Here is a 24887-nt window from a genome sequence, read left to right on the forward strand (position 1 = left end):
ACAAGCCTATGCCTCTCAGTGATCCCCACTCAACCAAAGTGTTTGGGCGAATCTCACCTGCGTGATCATGGCAGGATCTGTAGAGGATTTAAGCCCTAGACGCAAAAGGAAAGGGAGCAGAGACTTAAGTTCCTCCTGATGGAGGTGTCTCTTCATCCCTTGGAGCCGGGTCACCCCTACTCGGCCCCGAGCACTTCTGCCTCTTTGAGGAGTGTGCCAGCTTCCATGAGGGACAGGCACCGCAGCCCAGCCTCCTCGGCACTGAGAAGAGACTCCTCATCAGCGTTGCATGGTTCCCAGCACTTCCACAGTTCACCAGTACAGAGGAAGTCCGTGCAGGAGAGCATCCAGCACTGCTCCCATTTTCCAGTACTGCGCAAGAAACAGTGTAAAACCGACAAGGGGCACTCCTCTACCCCAAAGCCTGCCAGTCATAAGGACTCTGGCAGAGTGAGATCCACCCAGGGCCACTCTGGCTCAATGACTGCTGCTGTGGCACCATTGACTCCAGCCCAGAGAGAGAGCTGTCAAGTCCAATGCTATTGGACTCTCCCCCGACAGAGAGCCATAGGAGTGCAGGGCTGGCGCTCCTGTCTGCAACTAAGGTGTTCCAGGCAACACGGGATCTGATGCCCCTCCCAGTAACACCATCTAGACACGAGCCAGCACCAGAAGCAAGGACAATTGTGGTACTGATGCCCCAGGTGCCATCCAAAGGAAAGCTGGCAATAAGGCAGCAGCATCGGTCTCCCCCAGCCCAGCACCACGTGCAGGCAACATCCGGCACTGCCCTGCCGTCATCTCGCATAGTGAATCCTTGGCATCAGACTCAGAGACTGAGTCCTATGCCTCAAGAAGGAGCCGGAATCGGTTGCACCAACGGTACTGAATGAATGATATGAACCAAGGATTCCCACCTACAGGCTGGCCAGCACAATGGCAAATGCCAATGCAAGGCCCTTTTGGACTCCGTGGGCTTTTCATCAGGCCCAAGGAACTTAGTCAAGGAGGCCCTATTTGGTGGCCTCGGAGAATAAAGCCCCGCCACCACTACCTCTTCTAGCGATGCAGGGACTGGACCAAGGCACCAAGCCAGGTACCATGCTTCAGGGACCAGTATCAAGGGACCCATCAGAAGCAAATGCACAAGAACAAAGACCAGTACTGGTCCTAGGATCCTCTTTCCTCCTCACCGGACAAGGTGGGTGCAGGAACCTCAAGGGCACTCACTTGAGTTGACCACAAGGCCCATCAGGAGCTGCTAAAAAGGGTTGCCCAAACCTGTGGATCCAGGTGAAGGAAGTTACAGAGTCCTCCACACCTTGGTGGACATTTTGGTAGCCCTGCCCTGAATAGTGCCATTTTAGAACCAGTCAAGGCGTGTGGTAGACTCCATCCTCTCTGCACCCTACGGCAAAGAGGGTGGAGAGAAAATACTTTGTTCCACTGAAGGGGTTTGAATATCTTTACATTCCTCCCCTCCTGGGTACCTAGTAGTCTCAGAAGCAAATGAGCAAGGGTGACAAGGGTAGCGGGGTCCTATCCCGAAGGCTAAGGATGCCAAAAAGCTGGACCTCTTTGGCAGGAATATCTATGCTACAAGGGGGCTCCAGCTTCACATTGCAAATCAACAGGTGCTCCTTAGCCAATATGATTTTAATACTAGGGAGCAATGACAAAGTTATTGCCCCAGGAGTCCAGAGCAGAATTCTTAGCCTTGGTCAAGAAGGGTAGGGCAGTGGCACCCTGCAGGTGTCTCTGGACGTAGCCATCTCAGCAGTTGTTTTGCGAAGATCCTCTTGGCTACAGGCCTTGGGCCTCCCTCATGATGTGCCTCAGACTATCCAAGCCCTGCCTTTTGAAGGCACAGTGCTATTTTCTGAGCAAACAGATGCTAAGCTGCACAGCTTGAAGGACTCCAGGGCTGTGCTGAAATCTTTGGATCTGCACACCTTGGCCCCGTTGAGAAAACATTTCAAACCGCAACCATTACCTTGGTTCTACCAGTCACAACCGAGGCAGGTCTATGGTAGGAAGCAATGCAAGAATTACAAGAGGAGGCCTCCTCCCCAACCTTCCTTAACCCAGGGATCTGGGCCCACCAGGCAGTTGGCTAGTGCCAAGTAGGCGTTTTGAGGGTGCACCCAAGGATGGCATATCAGAGCTAAACCTGGATCCACTATCTTTGTGGACCAGCTATCCCACTTCTATCGGGGCATGGGCCCATATCACCTCAAACCACTGGGTGCTACGCACGGTAGGACTAGGATATACTCTGGAATTCAGTTCTTCCCCTCCTCGCCCTCCCTCCCCGTCCCTCTTTAGGGACCCTTCTCACAAGCAACTTCTAATTCAGGAGGTGCGAATGCTCGTGCAAGAGGTAGCAGTAGAGGAGGTTCTTCTGGAGTTAAGGGGAAGGGGGTTTACTCCTGATATTTCCTAATCCCCAATGGCAGTCTCAGACTCATTCTGGATCTTCAAAACTTCAACAAATTCATGAAGAAGCTGAAGTATCACATGGTCTCCCTGGCCTCCATTATCCCTCTTTAGATCCAGGAGACTGGTATGTCACCCTCAACCTGAAGGATGCATATTTTCACATATCCATAGTCCCAGACCACAGACAATTTCTGTGGTTCGTTGTGGGGCAGGTGCACTACCAGTTCACAGTATTGCCTTTCAGCCTATATATGGCCCCTCAGGTCTTCCCAAAGTGCCTGGTGGTAGTTGCGGCCTTTCTGAGAAAACAAAGAGTACAGGTGTATCCCTACCTCGATGACTGGCTGGTCAGAGGCTGGTCCAGAGGTCAGGTGGAAGCACACATTCAATTAATATTGTCAACCTTCCAGAGGTTAGGCCTGTTGTTGAATGCACAAAAGTTGACCCTTATCCCCATCTAAAGGTTTGAGTTCACAGGGCCCGTTCTTGACTCAATCCAGGCCAAGACCTTCTTACCAGAAGCCAGGTTACAGACACTGAGCTCAATCATAGAGAACCTCAGGAAACATCCCACTACCACTGCGAGGACCTGCCCAAAGCTCCTGGGGCACATGGCATAGTGCACATATGTGGTAAAGCACATGAGTTTGAGACTCAGACTGCTTCAGGCCTGGCGAGCGACAGTGTACCAGTCAGGCCAGGACTGCCTGGATAAAGTGCTCACACTTCAATGCCCTCCTCTTGTGGTTGCCCCCAGAGGTGGTTTGCGCAGGCGTTCCATTCAGGAGTCCAAAACCGTCGATGTCTCTAGTCACCAATGCTTCCGAACTGGAACGGGGAGCTCATCCAGGGGCCCTCAGGACTCAAGGCCCCTGGTTTCAGGAGGAGCTCATGCTACACATCAATGTGAAAGAGAACTCATTGGTGTGCATTGCTTGCCAAATGTTCCAGCCCCACTTAGAAGGCAAGTATATGTTGGTGCTTACAGACAACACAACAGCGATGTTCTATATCAGGGGTCAGCTACCTGCGGCACGTGTGCCAAAGGTGGCACGCAAACCGATTTTTACTGGCACGCTGATGCCAGCCAGGGTCCTGGCCGCTGGCCCCACTCAGCCCGCTGCCTGCCTGGGTGAACAGAACCCCAGGCTGGCTTCAGGCTGAGCGGGGCCGGTGGCTGGGACCCTGGCTGGCAGGAGTCGCCGGACAGAACCACAGACCGGCGGCGGGCTGAGCCGCTCAACCCGCCATCAGTCTGGGGATCTGTCTGCCAGCCCCGCTCAGCCCACGGATGGTCTGGAGTTCCTGCCGCTGGCCCCTTGCCAGCCGGGGTCCCAGCCATCTGCCCCACTCAGCCTGCTGCTGGTCTGGGGTTCCAGCCACCCAGCCCCCTGCCAGCCAGGATCCGTGCCTCTGGCCCTGCTCAGCCCTCCTGCTGGTTTGGGGTACCGGCAGCCAGCCCAGGGCTCTGCTCCTGGCCTGGGCCCAGAGCTCTGCAGCCCTTATCAAAAATTGCACTGCAATTAGCTTAAAAACTTGAAAATTTAAAAACTTTGTGTATTACAGTAATTGTTAAAAAATGTATAATGTTAATAAATACATAGGTTTGATGAAACAAAGTAGTTGTTCTTATGTGCCTGTGCTTAATTTGTGTTTTCGATTATTTACCTTCTAAAAAAATCTCGCATGTCTCGAACCCCCCAACATGTCTCGCATGTCTCTATATAAACAGACAGGGTAGAGCGCGCTCCTCTCACCTATGTCAGGAAGCCCTCCTATGGGAGTTCTGCGTAATCCACTCAATTCACCTTGAGGCTTCCTACCTTGTGGGGGCCCAGAGCAAGTTAGCAGATCGTCTCAGCAGGTCCTTCTCCAATCACAAATGGTTCCTTTGTTTGGAAGTCATGAGGGGCATTTTCCAGAGGTGGGGAACTCCCCAGATAGACCGATTTGTGACAAGGTACAAGAGGAAGTGTTTGCAGTTCTGCTCCTTTGAGAATCACAGTCCAGGCTCGCTCGCAGATGTGTTCCTTCTCCCCTGGAAGGACTACTCATTTCGCTCATACACAGGGTCCTGCTGAAGGTCAAAGGTGATGGAGCGAGCCTCATCCTGGTACAACTGGCCTGGCTATGCCAGCATTGATTCACCATGCTCCTGGAGCTCTTGGGCAAAAAGCCAATCACCCTACTGCTGTTTCCAGACCTGATCTCCCAGGACCGTGGACATCTCCTTCATCTGAGCCATGAGTCCCTTCACCTGATGGCTTGGAAGCTCCATGGCTGAATCCTTCAGCGTAAGCATCCTCAGGTCCAGTTCAGGAATTTCTGTTAGGTAGCAGAAAGTTATCCAACAGGGCCACCTACCTAGTGAAATGGAAAAGGTTCTCAATCTGGGCAGGACAGAAAGGGATCTTGCCCATGCAAACGACAATACCGTGCATTCTGGACATTTGTTACATCTAAAACAGCAAGGGCTGTCGGTGTCTTTTTGATTAGTGTGAACCTTGCAGCTATCTCAGCCTTCCACCCAAGCGTGAGCAGCAGGTCCATCTTTGCTAACGCACTCTGTAGCTGCTTTCTTAAAAGACTGGACACGTTGTACCTGCAGGTGAGACAGCCAGTCCCGCTTTGGGACCTTAACTTGTTCTCTTGAGACTCACAGGGGCACTGTTTGAGCCCTTGGCAACATGCTCTTTGCTCTACTTGTCATGGAAGATGGCCTTCCTCGTGGCCATCACCTTGGCCAGGAGTGTGTCAGAAATTAGGTTTTCATACATGGTTTTCTTCAAGGATGAGGTCCAGCTGCACCCCCACCTGGCCTTCCTCCCAAAGGTGGTGTCACAGCTCCACAATAACCAGGACACTTTACTCCCTGTCTGGTTCCGAAGCCACCTGCCAGTAGCCAGGAGCAGAGGTTCCACTTGCTAGACGGGTGCTGGCCTCCTTCATAGATAGGACCAGATCGTTTAGGAAGACTACTCAGCTCTTCATGGCAGTGGCTGATAGGATGAAGGGCCTCCCTGTCTCGGCCCAAAGAATTTCCTCATGGATTACTACTTATATTCACATGTGCTATGACCTGGCAAAAGTCCCTGCTCCAGCATTGTTGGCACACTCCACAATGGCGCAAGCATCTTCAGTGGTATTTGTGACACACATTACCATCCAGGATATCTGTAGAGTGGCAACGTGGTCTTCAGTCCACACCTTTGCAACCCACTATGCCATCACGCAACAGGCTACAAATGATGCTGGATTTGGCAGAGCAGTGCTACAGTCGTTGACTCCAAACCCACCTCCTGCTTTTGCTTGGAAATCACCTACATGGGAATGGATATGAGCAAGCACTTGAATCAAAAACTTTTAGTAACCTTTCCATAACCATTGTTCTTCAAGATGTGTTGCTCATGTCCATTACCAAACCCACCCTTCTACCACTCTGTCAGAGTTGCTGGCAAGAAGAAATGAGAGGGGTGGCAGGCTCCTATATACAGCGCCATAGAGGCTTGACTCCAGGGGGCGCCGGAGCCGATCTGACCCGACAGGTACCGCTGAGGGAAAAACCTTCCAGTAACAGTGCATGTGGCATGTACATCCGTACATGGGAATGGACATGAGGAACACATTTCACAGAACAACAGTTATGGAAAGGTTAGTAACCGTTTAAAAAAAAACTTTAATACTTTTCAGATATCATTCTACATAATTATATAAACTAGCCATATTGTAAGCGGTCCTCCAATTCTGAGCCAGACAATGCTTTATAGCTCTAACTAGAAAATGTCCATATCCAGTACAGAACATATTGTCAATATTAATTTCTTTGTAATATCTTGTTTGTTGTAGTTAAAACCAATTAGTAGATTAACCAATTCCATTTTGATTTTACTGTATGGCTATAAGAGGATTCCACAGCATGTAAGTTTATTATGTTTCTGTATAAAATATGACATTGAGCTGTAAATGTATTTGATCTCCACAAGTTTTTATTTCTTATGTGAATGATTTATTTGGACTAAAAGGTTCACAAATTTTCCTAAATTTATTTTAAATCTACTAACTATACCTAATAATTTAGAAATTATAATATTATTCTGAGAGAGAGAGGCATCATGGTCCAACGGCTAGTGCAGTGAATGGGGATTCAGAAGACCTGGGTTCTATTCCTAACTCTGCTTGTGGCCGGCAGTGTGACCTTGGGCAGTCACTTTACCTTTCTGCTTCTGTTTTCTCTCCCACTTTGTCTTTTCTATTTAATCTCTTCAGGGCAGGAACTGTCTCTTACTGTATGTTTGTACAGTGCATAGCATAATGTTAGACCCTCCAGACACTACTCCTGGGAAATTCTTTGCCAAAAAAATTAAAAATTCTGCACACAATATTTTAAAATGCTGCAAAATTCTGAATATTTTTTCAAAATAACACAATATAATCATACCAGTTTCAATTATTTCGGTAATTTATTTCAAAATACCTGACAGCAAGTATATTTGTAACAATACAGACAACAAAAAAGATTCAGGAAATGTGCTTTGACAAATAGATTCCTTAGTAAGCATATTAATACAGAACTTTTGAGTAATAATTAATTTAAACTTCAATACAGAAACATATTTCCCTTACCCCTCAGAAGCAGTGCAAAGTCTTGGGGGAGTCAGGGATAACAGAGGATCTGAGGGAGAGGGAAATAATTGCTGGGCAGGAGCCTGGGAGTGAATCTGGAGGGTTGTTGGGTATGGGTGGGAGAAGTATGGAACAGGTTTCTTTTGGTCAGGGGAATAATTATCAGGGAGTTGGGGAGCCTCTCCCATGCAGATCCTGGTTGACCCCTAACCTCCCCCATTCAGTCAGCCACATCTGCCCCTGTCCCTATGTGTCCCTGCACCCCTACTAGTCCTTCTAAATCCCAGACTGTGACCTCCCAGCATGTCTTGCTCCGTCTGTCCCCGCACCGTATTCCATGCCTCCTCATCTGGCCGCACAGGCAGCAAGGTGTGAAGAATGCAGCCTCTCCCTGTCCCTCTCTGGGGTTGGCTGAGCCAGCTTCCTTCTGTTCTGGTGTCATAATAGCTCCTGGTGGGTGAAAGGAGAAACTGCAACACCTCTCTAGCAGAATGTATTTTCTATGGAGAAAAAAAAATCTGTGGGGGACATAAATTCTACACACGCACAGTAGTGCAGAATTTCCCCAGGAGTAAAGACTCTACTGTAATAAAAAAATAATAATTACAAGCTGTTCTTTTATCTTCTAGATTTTACAGGAAGACGAAGCTTGGTGGCTTTCAAGACATGGAGTGTGTTCCTTGTGGAGATCCCCCTCCTCCCTATGAACCTCACTGTAAGTGCTCATTGTGTTCAAATTAGAACAGGACCAACTTTTGGCCTTGTACATTTTTTCCTACTTTTATCTAGAAAGCTCAGCTAAGTGTACTTTCATTGCTGAAACTGACCCACTTGCTTTCTCTTTAATCAAGTTTGCTACCAAGAAAGTAAACATCTTTGTTTCAGTGCAGTTGCTGTGTTATAATATGCCAAAACCCAGTTGATTCAGCCCAATCCTGCAACAAAACATGGATGACTTAATTTTTTTTGTCTTTTTCTGTAAATATCGAGTTTCTTCTTCAAACTGTGGGTGCTCCATTTCAGGTGTTGGTATGTCTCTGCATCTTCAATCAGAGAATTTCAGCAACAGCGACCGTCTGGGTTGCGTATGCACAGTCCCCGTCTCGTGGCGCCATTGGCGCCTCATCTAGCACGCGCAACGTGACCCCTTCTGTTCCTTCTCAACTGTCCTCAGCCGGAGACTGAGTTCCCAGCAGTGTCACGGTTAGCTCGTTTAGTGTTGAACTAGTTTATCTAGAGTAGTTTAGTTTAATAGTTACTTTCCTGTTACTCTAGCCCAGGAGTAGGCAAACTTTTTGGCCCAAGGGCCACATCTGGGTGGGGAAATTGCTGGCAGGGGGTTGGGGTGTGGGGGCGGAGTGTGGGGTGTGGGAGGGGGTGAGATGTGCAGGAAGGGGCTCAGGGCAAGGGATTCAGGCAGAGGAGAGGTGCAGGGTGTATGAGGGGGCTCAGGTCAGGGGGTTGAGGTGCAGGAGGGGTGTGGGGTGCAGGAGGGGGCTCGGGCAGAGGGTTGGGGTGCAGGAGGGGTGTGAGGTGCAGGCAGGGGGCTTAGGGCAGGGAGTTGGGGGGTGGGGTGCAGGAGGGGTTCAGGCTCTGGCCTGGTGCCACTTACCTAGAGTGGCTCTGGGGTGGCAGCGGCGTGCACCGGGGCCAGGGCAGGCTCCCTGCATGCCTGCCCTGGCCCCATGCCACGCCACTCCGGGAAGTGGCCAGAACCATGTCCCTGCGCGGCCCCTGGGGTGGGGGGGGCACAGGGCTCCACATCTTTCTCTCACCTATGGGTACCTCCCCCGAAGCTGCCATTGGCCGTGGTAACCCGTTCCTCACCAATGGGAGCTTTGGGGGAGGTACCCACAGGCAAGAGCAGCGTGCGGAGCGCTCTGCCGCACCCCCCATGCCCCTCCCCACTCCGGGGCTGCAGGGACATAGTGTGCCGCTTCCCACGTGGTGCCACAGGGGTGGCAATCCTGCAGGCCAGATCCAAAGCCCTGAGGGGCCGGATCCGGTGCACGGGCTGTAGTTTGTCCATCCCTGCTCTAGCCCTTAAACAAAACCAAAAAAACAAAAACAAACTTTTTCCTTAGATTAGTTAGGACTCACCCTTATGGTGATAACCACAGTTATTCAAGCTATTCCTGGCTCACCAGGATTCAAGTGTTGCCTTTCATTCCGGAACACCATGCCAGTGTCGGACAGCCTGTCCACTGTTTGGGTGAGTCGTATGTCTCTCAAAAATGTGCCCACTGCAAAACCTAAATTCTTGCGCTAGAAGGGACAGAAACTTAGGTCTCAAACTCATTCTTATGGAAGAGTCCCTGTGTCTGGCTTCAGACCCTGGCCAGAAAACCCCTTCTAGACAAAGGTCCCTGGAGACTTCACCCTCATCACAGAGGAAGGCTTGTTCTTTTAAAAGTCAATGAGGAAAAGAGAGGCAACTTCTCCTCAGAGAGAGCTGACCAAAAAGAAATAGTCTCTGGCTCGGTCCCTTTCCTCAGTACCGACCACACCACAGCTGAGTACCTATGAGGCACTGGGATCCTTCAGCATTGCCCACACAATGGCTTCTGCCGATCCCAGGCACACTGACTTGGAGTCGAGAGGCAAGCACAAGCCTACCTCCTCCACAATGGCACTGTCGACACTGCTTAAGGAAGCAGCACTCAGACCTTCACTACAGGCGATGCCACTACCATCTATTTTGCTAGCTACAGTGGCACTGATGACCACATCTGCAACGACACAACCGTCGATGACAACTTTACCATCCGCATCAAGACCTACAGTGCCAAATACATCAGCAATGAAACCACCAGCATTGCAACACTTTCTTCATCATAAAGATCTTTTAGTCCTGTTGATACCGAAATCACCACTCTTTGGCACTAACGGCTCTCTGGTGCGCGCAGTATGAGAAATATCTGATTCACTGGTAGCCTCTCCTCTGTCCAGTGAGGAGGAGGAGGATGTGGAAGAAGGTGTTTTCTCTTCAAGACACTCTTCCCCTGCCCGACCAATGCCAACCTCTGGACCCCTACAACGTAGGCATTATTATGGATAAGACATGCACCCATGGTATAGCCACCCATGGATGGGCCCACCTATGCTGTTCCCAACCCACTGGCCTTACTGGGACCCATGGGCCACTTATAGAAGGCATCACAGCAGCACCTGAGCCCCTACAGGGAGGGAATTAGATTCCCACCACCATCATCAGTGCCTGCACAGTCAGAACCCACTGAGAACACAGCTGAGGAACGTGAGGAGGCTCTAGAACAAGACACTATGTATTTGCTACCCATAACTCATCCTTTGCAACCCATCCTCTTCCCCAGATGAGGCCATCATGCCTCCCCCAGCTACAGCCATTGACAATTTTAAACAGTTTCAAGAGCTCTTCAAATGGGTGGCAGATGGTCTAGAGATCCCTCTTGAACAAGTCTTGGAGGAACAATATAAGTTGTTGGATATCCTACAAACCTTGACTTCCAAAATAGCACTCCCAATCAATGATGCACTAATGAAACCAGCCACAACAGTTTGGCAGACTCTGGCCATCATACTACCTATCTGTAAGAGGGAAGACAAAAAATATTATGTACCCTCAAAAGGTATGAATTTCCTATTTTCCCACCCTGCACCAAATTTTCTCGTAGTTGATGCCATCAGTCAGCACGGTAGATAGCAACAATAGAGGTCCATGCCTAATGGCAAAAAGCGGAAATGCCTAGACCTTTTCAGCCACAAAGTCTATTCCTATGACCACAGCGACTACTCAAAATTTATTAATGATATCCCAGAGGATAAAACAGGTCATTTTAAATCTCTTATATCTGAAGGACAGCTTGTGACCAGAACCCTGTTACAGGCATCCTTAGACATGAAAGACACAGCAGCAAGATCCACAGCCACTGTGGTGGTCATGCGTCAGGCATCCAGGCTCCATTCTTCAGGCTTTCGTAGGGAGATACAGTCCACTGTAGAGGACCTCCCGTTCAATGGACAGAAACTGTTCCTGCAAAGACAGATGAAGTCTTCCATGCGATGAAAGACTCCCACGCGACCCTCTGTACTCTGGTAATTTGCAACCAAGAAAAGACAAACCAAAACAGGAAGCACCACTTCTATATGCATTCCCAAGGATACCACTGTTATCAAGGATGATACACAAAATACAATCGACAAAGCAAAAGTCATACTGATAGCCCCAACGTGGCCAAGACAGACTTGGTACTCTTACTTGATGCGGATGGTGGTATGTGCAACACGCATTCTCCGACTCCAGCTGGACCTTCTTTCACAGAACTCCAGACAGGTACACCATCAGAACCTGGAGAGCCTTCACCTGAAGGCATGGCTCCTATATGGTTCCATCATGATGAACTAGCCTGTTCGGAAGAGGTTAAACACTTATTACTAAATAGTAGTAGATCAACCACGCGCAATACTTACCTTTAGAAATGAAAGAAGTTCTCCATATGGTGCCAAGACAAACGAACTCCTCCAGTTTCCTCTGCCACTGATATTGGACTACATCCTGGAGCTGAAACAGTCTAGACTATCCATTAATTCGATGAAAGTATATTTAGCGGCTATTACCGCCTTCCACCATAAGATCGACGGGACATCGCTGTTTGTCCGCCCAATTATCAAACATTTCCTTATGGGCATTCAGAATGTTTACCCTGAAATATGTGCACCCTCACCACCAGGGGACCTAAACCTTTTGTTACGGTGCATCACCAGGCCCCGTTTGAACCCTTAGCGACATGCTCTCTAACACACCTCTCAATGAGGGTGGCATTTTTAGTAGCTATTCCATTAGCCCTCCATGTGGGTGAGCTAGGGGCTCTCATGGCCCACCCACCTTATACCATTTTTTTCCAAGGACAAGGTCACCCTAAGACCACATCCCAAATTTATACCTAAAATATCTTCATTCTTCCACATAAATCAGCCAATCCATCTCCCAACATTCTTTCCCAAACCACATGGGAGTGCACAGGACTCTGAACTACATAATCCTGGCATCAAACATACACTAGCATTCTACCTTGACAGAACTAAACCTTTCAGAAAATCCCCAAGACTTTTCGTTTCCACTACAGAACATGCTAAAGGATCCGCGATCTCCAAACAAAGACTATCAAAATGAATCTCAGGGTGCATTCACTTCTGTTACTAGCAAAAGAACCTGCAACCCCCATCTGGGATCAGAACTCATTCTACCAGATTGATAGCAACTTCAGTAGCCTTTCTGAACAATGTTCCACTCATAGACATATGTAGAGCTGCCATCTGGGCCTCTGAACACATGTTCACAACGTACTATGCAATTGTCCAGAGCTTAGGCTCAGATGCACTGCTAGGACTAACAGTGTTATCTTCACTCACTCATGCAACTCGGAAGCTCCTTCCGTCCAAAGTGGGACACTGCTCTACAGCCATCTGAAGTGGAGCACCCAGAGGGACATCACTCGAAGAAGAGAGGGTTACTCACCCTGTGCAGTAACTGAGGTTCTTCACAATGTGTGTCCCTGTGGATGCTCCACTATGCCCCCTTCTCCCCATCTACTTCGGAGTTCAATCCTGGGCTCTACAGTAGAGAAGGAACTGAAGAGATTAGGTTACACATGTGCTAGATGAGGCGCCAGTGGCACCGCGAGACAGGGACCATGCATGCATGACCCAGACACTCACTGCTGCTGAAATTCTCTGATCAAAGGCACAGGGATGAAGTGGAACACCCACAGGGACACACATCTCAAAGAACCTCAGTTACTGCACGGGCTGAGTTATCGTCTCTTATCCTTTGTATTTAAATAAATAATCAAGAAATCTTTCAAAACTGAATAAGAAACATAACTACTGTGTTTGCAAAACAAATTGATGTGTCTAAAGTTCTTCGATATCCTTTTCTTTACACCATTTCCAGAAAAATAAAACTTGCCAGATATCTAATAAACATTCTTCATACTTCCATTCAGTCGAATTCAAAAACTAAAAAGTATGTAGATTTGTACCCAAAGAAAAAATATTGACTTCAAGATACTTTTTATCTTAGCTTAAGTCTTAGGCTTTATCTACACTAGCACTTTTGTTGGCAAAACTTTTGTCAGTCGGGGGTGTGAAAAAATGCATTCCTGACCGACATAAGTTTCACCAACAAAAACGCTGCTGTGGACAGCACTATGTCGGTGGGGTATGCACTTCCACCAACCTAGCTAGCACTGCTCATTGGGGGTGGTTTAATTATGCCAGCGGGAGAGCTCTTTCTCATCAGCATAGAGTGGCTACATGGAAGACCTTACATCAACACAGCTGGTACATCTGTGCCACTGTAAGGTCCATAGTGTAGACATAGCCTTATAAAAAAGTGAAATGCTGAATCAAGTTTATTGTGTGAATAGAAAGACAAGGTGGATGAGGTAATATTTTCTATTGGAGCAAATGATACTGGTGAGAGAGACAAGCTTTCAAATTTACACAGAGCTCTTCTTGAGGTGTGGGAAATGTTCTCAGAATGTCACAGTTAAATACAAGGTGGGAACAGATTGTTTAGCATAAGTAGTTAAAACATATTTCAAAGTACCATTCAAGGTGAAGTGTTCAGTTAACACCCCTCCACTCATGGGAGGAAAGCAGGAAAAAATTGCTGGGGGTGGCGGGGGTTTCGTGTGTTATAGATTGTTGTAATAAGCCATAAATATAGAGTTTCAGTCCATGATTTTTAGTGTCTAGCAAATGTTATGAATTTAAGCTTCCAAGCTCATCTCTTGAAGCTGTTGTGCACTTTTCCTTTGAGGGTGGGGACAAAGAGGGTAGATATAAATTGATCGCTTTGTGAAAAATTTCCAAATGAATTATGTTGCCACTCTAATTTTAGCGACTTTTGTTCTAAAATATGTATTCTAGGTCATTTTTCCTGACTAAACCAGATATTCAGGCAGTATCTTGGAAGGCAAACGTTTTTAAAATCTGGCTTCTCCTGGATTTCTGCCATGGATTCCAAGCAGTATATTACATGACTCTGAGTCAGAATAATTCAATTTTTATTCAAGATTACAAAATTTGAAACTATTAAGTCAGATTTCTACAATAGCAAGAATAAATTAAGCAAGTTATTAAAGTTGTAATAATTCCCCTCCAATGATGATGTATGTCTAGAAAGGAAATTGAATCTTTTTCAGCTAGTTTTGTAGTGTTGAGCGTTTGATAAGATGTTTAGTTAGCGCAAATAAAGGATTTTGAATAGGTTTAGTCAACAGCTATTTATGCTTCAGTTGCAAATTCTTATAACTTGCTACAGGAAACATGAGAAACAAGTAACTGCACAGGATCCTCATGTTATTTGTTGAAGACTGTCATAAATATAAAGGGAAGGGTAACAACCTTTATGTATGCAGTAACATAAGTTAACATTCTTGCAGGAAAATATGGTCTTTCATAAGAACAAGACTAGATGTACAGTTTTGACACCAAGGAATAAATTCTACTCTGACTTACCTGGAGTAACTACCTTGAACAAGGGAGTTGCACAGGATATTTCAAGGTATAATTTGGTCCTGAATAAACAAGTTGGTAGGTAAACCTCTTACCTCAAGGAAATAGAGGCCAGAACTAAAACTGATCCCTCAACTATTTTTGTAATATACCCTTGTGATACAAAAGAAAAACATAACAGCCTTCTGAAATGAAGCCTGCAACAGTATTAACTTCCCAGCTGAGTAACCCTAACTGCAGCACGCATGTTGTCTTCCCACGTAGTCCATTCCTGTAAGAAAGCAGGTTTCAGAGTAGCAGCCGTGTTAGTCTGTATTCGCAAAAATAAAAGGGGTACTAGTGGCACCTTAGAGACTAACCAATGTATTTGAGCATAAGCTTTCGTGAGCTACAGCTCACTTCATCGGATGCAGGATACTGAAACAATAATTCTGCTTCCTGAAGAACTCTGAGGCAGGTGAGAGAAATGGATTGCTCTGTCTTCCTTGAGCTCAGACTGCAGCTAACGATTCATATACAGTTTTCCCATTGTTTGTTTTGTTTGCCACAAAATAGGCAAGAATTTCCCTTCAAAATCAAGCCCTTTTAGTTGAAAGATTAAAAAAGTAAATAATAGCTTAATTTGTGAATGTTCACAAGCTTCTGCAAATGTTGATTCTCACAGATGGGTGAAAGAATGAAGATCAGTCCTATTTGAAACAACTGAATTGCTGTTGTCTGTATTGTTTAGTTTACACGACTTTAGCCTTTCATTAGAGAATAGGGTTTGAGTCTACACATGGAGCCTAAGGTAGACAAATTAGGTAGACTCACACTGGTTCTTAGTGGGCAGAAAACCATATTGCAGAGAAGAGTGCTTTCTTTGGCACAACCTGCAGGAGTGAGCCCAAATCTTAACTGGAGATTTTTTTATTCCATCAACTCAAGGTTGATGGTCTTTGTCAGGGTTCCCTCCCCACTCTGCACTCTGAGGTACAGATGTGGGGACCCACATGAAAGACCCCCTAAGCTTATTTCTACCATTTTAGTTTAAAAACTTCCCCAAGGCACAAATCCTTTCCTTGTCTTTGGACAGTATTGCTGCCACTACCAAGTGATTTAGACAAAGGTTCAGAAAAAGGACCACTTGGAGTTCCTATTTCCCCAAAATATCCCCCCAAATCCCTTCACCCCCTTTTCTGGGGAGGCTTGAGAATAATATACCAACCAATTGCCTTTAATAAAAGTACAGACCAGACCCTTTATGTTTAGGACACTAAAATCAATCAGGTTCTTAAAAGAAGAACTTTATTATAAAGAAAAAAGTAAAAGAAGCACCTCTGTAAAATCAGGATGGAAGGTAATTTTACAGGGTAACAAAAAGATTTAAAACACAGAGGATTCCCCTCTAGGCTCAATTTCAAAGTTACAAAAACAGGAATAAACCTCCCTCTTAGCATAGGGAAAATTCACAAGCTAAAACAAAAGATAATCTAATGCATTTCCTTGCCTTTACTTACAATTTCTGTAATTTTAGAGGTATCGTTTCAAGGTGTCTTTTCAAGAGATGGTTTACCTGCTTGGTCTCTCTCTCTCTCTATATATATATATATATCCAGAGGGAACAAACAAAGAGAGCACAAACAAAACCTCTCCCCCTCCCCAGATTTGAAAGTATCTTCTTTCTTTATTGGTCCTTTTGGTCAGGTGCCAACCAGGTTATTTGATCTTCTTAACCCCTTACAGGTAAGTGATTCTGTACCTCTGGCCAGGGGGGATTTTATGTTGCTGCATACATAAAGGTTGTTATCCTTCCCTTTATATTTATGACAGTCTTCAACAAATAACATGAGGATCCAGTGCAGTTACTTGTTTCTCATGTTTCCTGTAGCAAGTTTTAAGAATTTGCAACTGAAGCATAAATAGCTGTTGACTAAACCTATTCAAAATCCTTTATTTGCGCTAACTAAACATCTTAGAAAACAATGTATTATTATAGTATGTCACTGCAGTTACCAGAAGTAGCTTAGAAGGAACTTCTAAGTAAAAGAACGGATAAAACCAAGGGTGATGTCATGGTAGGGATCTAGTACAGACCACCTAAGTAGGAGGAAGAGGTGGATGAGGCTTTTTATAAACAACTAACAAAATCATCCAAAGTACAGGACTTGGTGGTGATGAGAGACTTCAGCTACCCAGACATCTATTGGGAAAATAACACAGGAGGGCACAGATTATCCAACAAGTTCTTGGAATGTATCGGAAACAATTTTTTATTTCAGAAAGTGGAGAAAACTCCTAGGGAATAGCTGTTCTAGATTTGATTTTGACAAACAGAGAGGAACTGGTTGAGAATTTCAAAGTGGAAGGCAGCTTGGGTAAAAGTGATCATGAAATGATAGCATACATAATTCTAAGGAATGGTAGGAGGGAAAACAGCACAATAAAGATAATGGATTTCAAGAAGGCAGACTTTAGCAAACTCATGGAATTGATAGGTAAGATCCCATGGGAAGCAAGTCTAAGGGGAAAAACGGTTCAAGAGAGTTGGGCAGTTTTTCAAAGAGACATTATTAAGGGCACAGGAGCAAACTATCCCACTGCATAGGAAAGATAAGAAGACCATGCTGGCTTAACCAGGAGATATTCAATGATCTAAAATTCAAAAAAGAGTCCTACAAAAAGTGAAAACTAGGTCAAATTACAAAGGATGGATATAAACACATAACACAAGTATGTAGGGACAAAATTAGAAAGGCCAAGGCACAAAATGAGATTAAACAAGCTGGAGACATAAAGGGTAACAAAAACATTCTGCAAATACATTAGAAGCAAGAGGAAGACCAAGGACACGGTAGGGCCATTACTCAATGAGGGGAGAAAAACAATAACAGAAAATGTGGATGTGGCAGAAGTACTAAATGACTCTTTTGTTTCAGTTTTCTCCAAAAAGTTTAGTAACAACTGGACATCTAACGTAACGAATGCCGGTGAAAATGAGGTCAGATCAGAGGCTAAAATAGGCATAGAACAAGTTAAAAATTACTTCGACAAGTTAGATGTCTTCAAGTCTCCAGGGACTGATAAAATACATTCTAGTACACTCAAGGAGCTAACTGAGGAGATATCCGAGCCATTAGTGATTATCTTTGAAAACTCATGGAAGACAGGTGAGATTCTAGAGGACTAGAAAAAGGCAAATGTAGTGCAAGTCTTTAAAAAGGGGAATAAGGACAACCTGGGGAATTAGACTAATCAGCTTAACTTCTGTACCCAGAAAGATAGTGGAGCAAATAATAAAGCAATCAGTTTGCAAACACCTAGAAGATTATAAAGTGATAAGTAACAGTAAGCATGGATTTGTCAAAAATAAATCATGTCAAACCAACGTAATAGCTTTCTTTGACAGGGTAACAAACCTTGTGGATCGGAGGAAGCAGTAGATGTGATGTATCTTGACTTTAGTAAGGCTTTTGATACTGTCTCATGTGACATTCTCCTAAACAAACTTAGGAAATACAACTCAGATGGAGCTACTATAAGGTGGGTGCAAAACTGGTTGGAAAATCGTTCCCAGAGAGTAGTTATCAGTGGTTCACTGTCCAGCTGGAAGGGCATATCAGGTTTGGTCCTGCAGAGATCAGTTCTGAGTCTGGTTCTGTTCAATATCTTCATCAGTGATTTAGATAACGCCGTAGAGAATACACTTTAAAAGTTTGTGGATGATATCAAACTGGGAGGGGTTGCAAGTGCTATGGAGGATAGGATTAAAATTCAGAATGATCTGGACAAACTGGAAAAGTGGTCTGAAGTAAATAGGATTAAATTCAATGAGGACAAATGCAAAGTACTCCACTTAGAAAGGAACAATCACTTGCACACATACAAAATGGGAAATGACTGCCTAGGAAGGAGTATTGTGGAAAAGGATCTGGGGTGTCGTAGTGGATCACAAGCTAAATATGTGTCCACAGTGTAACACAGTTGCAAAAAAAGCAAACATTGTTCTGGGATGTATTAGCAGGAGTGTTGTAAGCAAGACACAAGAAGTAATTCTTCCATTCTACTCTGCTCTGATTAGTCCTCAACTGGAGTATTGTGTCCAGTTCTGAGTGCCACATTTCAGAAAAGATGTGGACAAACTGGAGCGTCCAGAGAAGAGCAACAAAAATGATAAAAGGTCTAGAAAACATAATCTGTGAGGGAAGATTGAAACAATTGGGTTTGTTTAGTCTGGAGAAGAGAAGACTGAGAGGGGACATGAGAAATGTTTTAAAGTACATAAAAGATTGTTACAAGGAAGAGGGGGGAAATTGTTCTCTTTAACCTCTGAGGCTATGACAAGAACCAGTGGGCTTAAGTAGCTTCAAGGGCAGTTTAGGCTGGATATTAGAAAGAACTTCCTAACTGTCAGGATGGCTAAGCACTGGAATAAATTGCCTAGGGAAGCTGTGGAATCCTTGTCATTGGACATTTTTAAGAGCAGATTAGACAAACACTCGTCAGAGATGGTCTAGATAATACTTAGTCCTGCCTTGAGTGCAAGGTATTGGACTAGAAGACCTCTCATGGTTCCTTCCAGTCATACAATTCTATGATTCACATATGCTGTCTAGGTAAGATCTCAGCTCCATTTATGTCAAGTTTCTTAAATTTCTGTAAAATATACACAGAAGTCTAATCTTAGCTCAAATTGCATTTAAAATGGTATTTCAGGTGGTCTGTATGTATGTTACCATTTTTAATCTTAAATTCACAGTGAAATTGCATTTTACAATTTGCTTTAAGAAAAACCAATATTTGGAAATAAATATAATTGATACCTCATCAGAATTTCACATTCTTCGTAGCACATAATACCTTAAATGAAGTCAGGTGTAGAAATGAGGAAAACATGAAGAAGGGGAAAAGACTTTGTTATATTGTATCTATTCACAACTAAATGTTCACAAATTCAGTGTCACATTTCAGCATGTGAATGAAGTAGATAGAGTCCCCACATTTTGGTGCACCTTTCTGAAATAAAATTGTACATAATTAATCAGGAAAAGAAAATACTTTTACTTTCCTTATCACACATCAAAATAATAATAATTTCTCTATCATCTCTTACATAGCAAATAAGTGTCCAATATACCTTTGGGAACTCAAAATGCATCTATAAAAGTATGTTTAGACCACATGAAGGCTGAATTTTGTGTTTCACTCCTAAAGTCTAGATTCCCTGTGTTCTTTGCAGTCTACAATGATTGAAATGTGATCAATGGCTCCATGTCTAGTTGGCAGCCGGTGTCAAGTGGAGTGCCCCAGGGGTCGGTCCTGGGGCCGGTTTTGTTCAATATCTTCATAAATGATCTGGAGGATGGTGTGGATTGCACTCTCAGCAAATTTGCGGATGATACTATGCTGGGAGGAGTGGTAGATACGCTGGAGGGCAGGGATAGGATACAGAGGGACCTAGACAAATTGGAGGATTGGGCCAAAAGAAATCTGATGAGGTTCAATAAGGATAAGTGCAGGGTTCTGCACTTAGGATGGAAGAACCCAATGCAGAGCTACAGACTAGGGACCGAATGGCTAGGCAGCAGTTCTGCGGAAAAGGACCTAGGGGTGACAGTGGACGAGAAGCTGGATATGAGCCAGCAGTGTGCCCTTGTTGCCAAGAAGGCCAATGGCATTTGGGATGTATAAGTAGGGGCATAGCGAGCAGATCAAGGGACGTGATCGTCCCCCTCTATTCGACATTGGGGAGGCCTCATCTGGAGTACTGTGTCTAGTTGTGGGCCCCACACTACAAGAAGGATGTGGATAAATTGGAGAGAGTCCAACGAAGGGCAACAAAAATGATTAGGGGTCTGGAACACATGACTAATGAGGAGAGGCTGAGGGAACTGGGATTGTTTAGTCTGCGGAAGAGAAGAATGAGGGGGGATTTGATAGCTGCTTTCAGCTACCTGAGAGGTGGTTCCAGAGAGGATGGTTCTAGACTATTCTCAGTGGTAGAAGAGGACAGGACAAGGAGTAATGGTCTCAAGTTGCAGTGGGGGAGGTTTAGGTTGGATATTAGGAAAAACTTTTTCACTAGGAGGGTGGTGAAACACTGGAATGCGTTACCTAGGGAGGTGGTAGAATCTCCTTCCTTAGAAGTTTTTAAGGTCAGGCTTGACAAACCCCTGGCTGGGATGATTTAATTGGGGATTGGTCCTGTTTTGAGCAGGGGGTTGGACTAGATGACCTCCTGAGGTCCCTTCCAACCCTGATATTCTATGATTCTATGAAATATGGGGTTATATCATTCCTCCCATGAAACAGTCATGAAAATTTTAAAAATTATCCAAGAAGTTCTTGATTTATGTACCTGAGTAGGAAGGGTTTGGAGTCCTCCAAACTTGGATGTCTTTAGATCTGCAAGAAAAATTCTTGAGGGGTCTTGACATCTGATATCCAGACTGTCTATGGATTTTGTAGGAATTTGTTCTTACAGGAGTAATATTAGCTTTGGAGGTAAGATGCCATGTTTATCTGCTGATGAAAAGCACAATAAGAATTAAGTATTATTATTCGTCTAGCTGAATTTGTCAGGCTTCACCTTCCAGGAACTGGAATTTGTCGTCTGTATCTGTTAAAGAGCCGTCTGCTATCAGAAATCTCCCCATATAGGTACTTATAAACTGTGATAGTCATTTCAGTCTTCTATTGGATAAACAATGTAGAATGAGATTCTTAAGTGTCTCACCGAATCAAGATTTTCCAGACCTTGATTCATTCTGGTCTACGGTAGCACTTTTAAGAACATAAGCATGGTCATCCTGGATCAGGCCAATGGTCCATGTAAGCTGAGTTTCATGTTATCTGACAGTGGTCAGAATGAGATGCTAAGAGACATTGATGGACCTATCCTCCATGAACTTAGCTAATTCTTTTCTGAACACAGTTACACTTCTGGCCTTCACATCATACCCTATCAATGAGTTCCACAAGTTGACTATGCTCTGAGTGCTGTACTGCTTTTGCCACTATTGGAACTGAGTTGGTGGCAGGGAAATTCTAGCAAAATTTAGTGTAGATACACGATCAATCGTATTTAATGGTATTATAATGAGAACAGAATGCTTATGCAGATACCATGTATTTTTTCCCCCTGTAAAAATCAAAGAAAAGTTTTTAAAATAATCCATAGCTACTGAGCATGATTCGAAACAAGGACTAAATCTATACCAGTGCACAATTCTTAGGACAATATTTTAGTGCATTTTAATTTTAACTTTGTCTATATATGTGTAATATAAAATGGTAAGTTATTTAATAGAAATTCTTTAGTCAGTGCAATATTTCTGGTATGATGTGTGAACTAAGGGGTTGAGCAGTCTGATCTTCACCGGTCTCTGACATGAGCTTTCTTGCTTTAGGAACGTCTTGACTCCAATCCTCAAAGCAGAACAGAAGGTGTATATAAGGGACTGATAGGGAATTCTCAAAGAAGGAGCGAATAAACTTTTGTCTTGTAGGGTTCATGTAACATTAAAGGGAAAAAAGTCTCTCTTTTGAGTCTTAACTAGAAAACACAGTGGTGTTGAGAAATTTAAATGACAAAATATAAAAATATGTTTCCCCCTCCCCCCAATGCTAAGTACTGTTTGGCTTTTAGATGTCTAATCATGATAATTTTGTTAATTGAAACTACAGGGAAACAAAGCATTAGAAATGTGTGAAAAATTCTGAATGATCAGAGCACTTCTAATGCACTATCACTCCTTAATCCCTTTCTTCTTTCAATGTGAAATAGAATGACAAATATTTGTGCAGCTAACTCTGTTGAGCTATTATAGAGGAAAAGGAAAAGTTTGAATGTCTTGTTCCAATAAATCAACTGTCTTGTGAGGTGCTTTGGCAAGTTTGTATTTGTTTATGAACACTACCATAAGGGCATGAACTTCCTGGGCTAAAGGTTCATAGTAAGTCTGAGCCATTGATGAGGACCTCTGTGTATGGGGAACAGTTGATTATTACCTAGTTAGCTATAAATCTAAGTTCTTGCTTTTATCTTCTGTCTTTCTGCAGACATTTTAAAACAGAAATTTGGTTTAAATATTTACTCCTGGAAAAACAGGTTGTGGATTGTTAAAGATGAAGTTGAAAGGGTTCTGTAATGGACAAGTAAAGAGTGTTAAAGGCCAGGAGAATTATCACCTTTGTGTAAACTTTCAAGGGCAAACTATGAATTCTCTGTGTAATTTGGCATAATAGAAAATTAAATATACATAGATATAACTATATTTTAAAATATTGAGTTCAAATAAACTATAAATAAGCTCCCCTACATTTTGGTGCAGCAGTCAAACATTAGATTAGGAGTTGTCATAAATATAAAGGGAAGGGTAACCACCTTTCTGTATACAGTGCTATAAAATCCCTCCTGGCCAGAGGCAAAACCCTTTCACTTGTAAAGGGTTAAGAAGCTAAGGTAAACTCACTGGCACCTTACCCAAAATGACCAATGAGGGGACAAGATACTTTGAAATCTGGAGGGGGGGGCGGACAAAGGGTTCTGTCTGTCTGTGTGATGCTTTTGCCAGGAACACATCAGAAATGCAAGCCTTCCAACTCCTGTAAAGTTAGTAAGTAATCTAGCTAGAAAATGCATTAGGTTTTCTTTGTTTAATGGCTGGTAAAATACGCTGTGCTGAATGGAATGTATATTACTGTTTTTGTGTCTTTTTGTAACTTAAGGTTTTGCCTAGAGGGATTCTCTGTGTTTTGAGTCTGATTACCCTGTAAGGTGTTTACCATCCTGATTTTACAGAGGTGATTCTTTTACCTTTTCTTTAATTAAAATTCTTCTTTTAAGAACCTGATTGATTTTTCATTGTTCTTAAGATCCAAGGGTTTGGGTCTGTGTTCACCTGTACCAATTGGTGAGGATTATTATCAAGCCTTCCTCAGAAAAGGGGGTGTAGGGCTTAGGGGGATATTTTGGGGAAAGACATCTCCAAGTGGTCTCTTTCCCTGTTCTTTGTTTAAAATGCTTGGTGGTGGCAGCATACTGTTCAAGGACAAGGCAAAGTTTGTACCTTGGGGAAGTTTTTAACCTAAGCTGGTAAGAATAAGCTTAGGGGGTCTTTCATGCAGGTCCCCACATCTGTACCCTAGAGTTCAGAGTGGGGAAGGAACCTTGACAGGAGTGCTTGGTGTATTTGTGCATTCACTTTCTAAACTGAAGTGCAGACACAGTTACAATGTATTCCTAGCAACTACATGAATGCAACTGGTACTCTTCATCTGTCTCTGCTAGAGAGCTAGTGTCAAACACAAACAAACACTATAGGCTGTGAAGGGAAAAGTAGATGTGAGTCTAACCCTGACCTGTCCATGTCCAGTAATGAAATTATGACAGAGTAAATGAGATACTTGCAGCTAGTCTTGCTCTCATCAAAAACGAAATAAAGGAAAAACTAAGGGCTTGTCTACACTGCCTCTTACAGCGCTGAAACTTTCTTCTCTCAGGGGTGTGAAAAAACATCCCCCTGAGCGATGCAAGTTTCAGCGCTGTAAAGTGGCAGTGTACATAGTGTTACAGCTCTGGTAGCCAATCGCCCAGCGCTAGTAGCTGTTCCCCTCCCGGAGGTGGGTTTTTTACAGTGCTGGAGAGCTCTGTCCCAGCGCTGGAGCCGCAACTACGCAGCCACATTAAAGCACTGCCGCGGCAGCACTTTAATGTCAGCTGTGTAGACATACCCAAAGAAAGCAAATTGTATCAAATAAAGCATACAGCTGAACAATCCTACTGAAGTCTTCTATTTTGAAGAGGAGCTGGCAGACTGGGGCAGACTTGAAAAACTGAGAACATTTACCAAAAAGGCATTTTACTTTGCTTTACCTATTTTTTCTATGTGGATAAATGTGTTGGAATAAGAGCTTTCTTCTTCACAAACCCTTATCATCTGCGTTGTCCTAGAGTCAAGTTTTTAGAAATAATTTGTGAATGCCACATTTATCACAACTTTATTTCAAGATCATTAGAAGATGTACTTGTGTGTGTTTTGCAAGGGATAGGATTCTTGGTTGAAGGTGGAAGATTGATAATTAACAAGTAAAAGGAAAGCTATGCAAAAACATTAATTTCTATCTCTTATTTCTTTTCAAAAGATAAAATTTTGCCTTAGGACACTTCATTGTGTTTGAGTTTCCAAACTACTCTCAGAATAGTATAGGCAATCACACTCCAACGTTGAGAGATATAAAACACACACATACTTAATTAAAAGCACCTATTTTAGTGTTCACTGAAATACTACCCAGAGTGAGTCAGTTCTGAAGGATCTCTCCATCTCCTGGGAAGTCAGTCG

General features: G+C 44.0%; 1 protein-coding gene across 8 annotated transcripts in view; it reads left to right on the plus strand.

The window, feature by feature from the left end:
- The window catches only part of TNFRSF19 (TNF receptor superfamily member 19), a 123999-nt gene that overhangs the window by 55733 nt on the left and 43379 nt on the right, over nucleotides 1–24887 (plus strand). For all 8 annotated transcript variants that reach the window (XM_048845811.2, XM_048845770.2, XM_048845788.2 and 5 more), the window contains one exon: nucleotides 7692–7777. In XM_048845811.2, the coding sequence (XP_048701768.1) occupies nucleotides 7692–7777 (86 nt within the window). The remainder of the gene's footprint in view (nucleotides 1–7691; nucleotides 7778–24887) is intronic.

This window comes from Caretta caretta, chromosome 1, assembly GCF_965140235.1.
Source record: "Caretta caretta isolate rCarCar2 chromosome 1, rCarCar1.hap1, whole genome shotgun sequence".
NCBI classification, from domain to species: Eukaryota; Metazoa; Chordata; order Testudines; family Cheloniidae; genus Caretta; species Caretta caretta.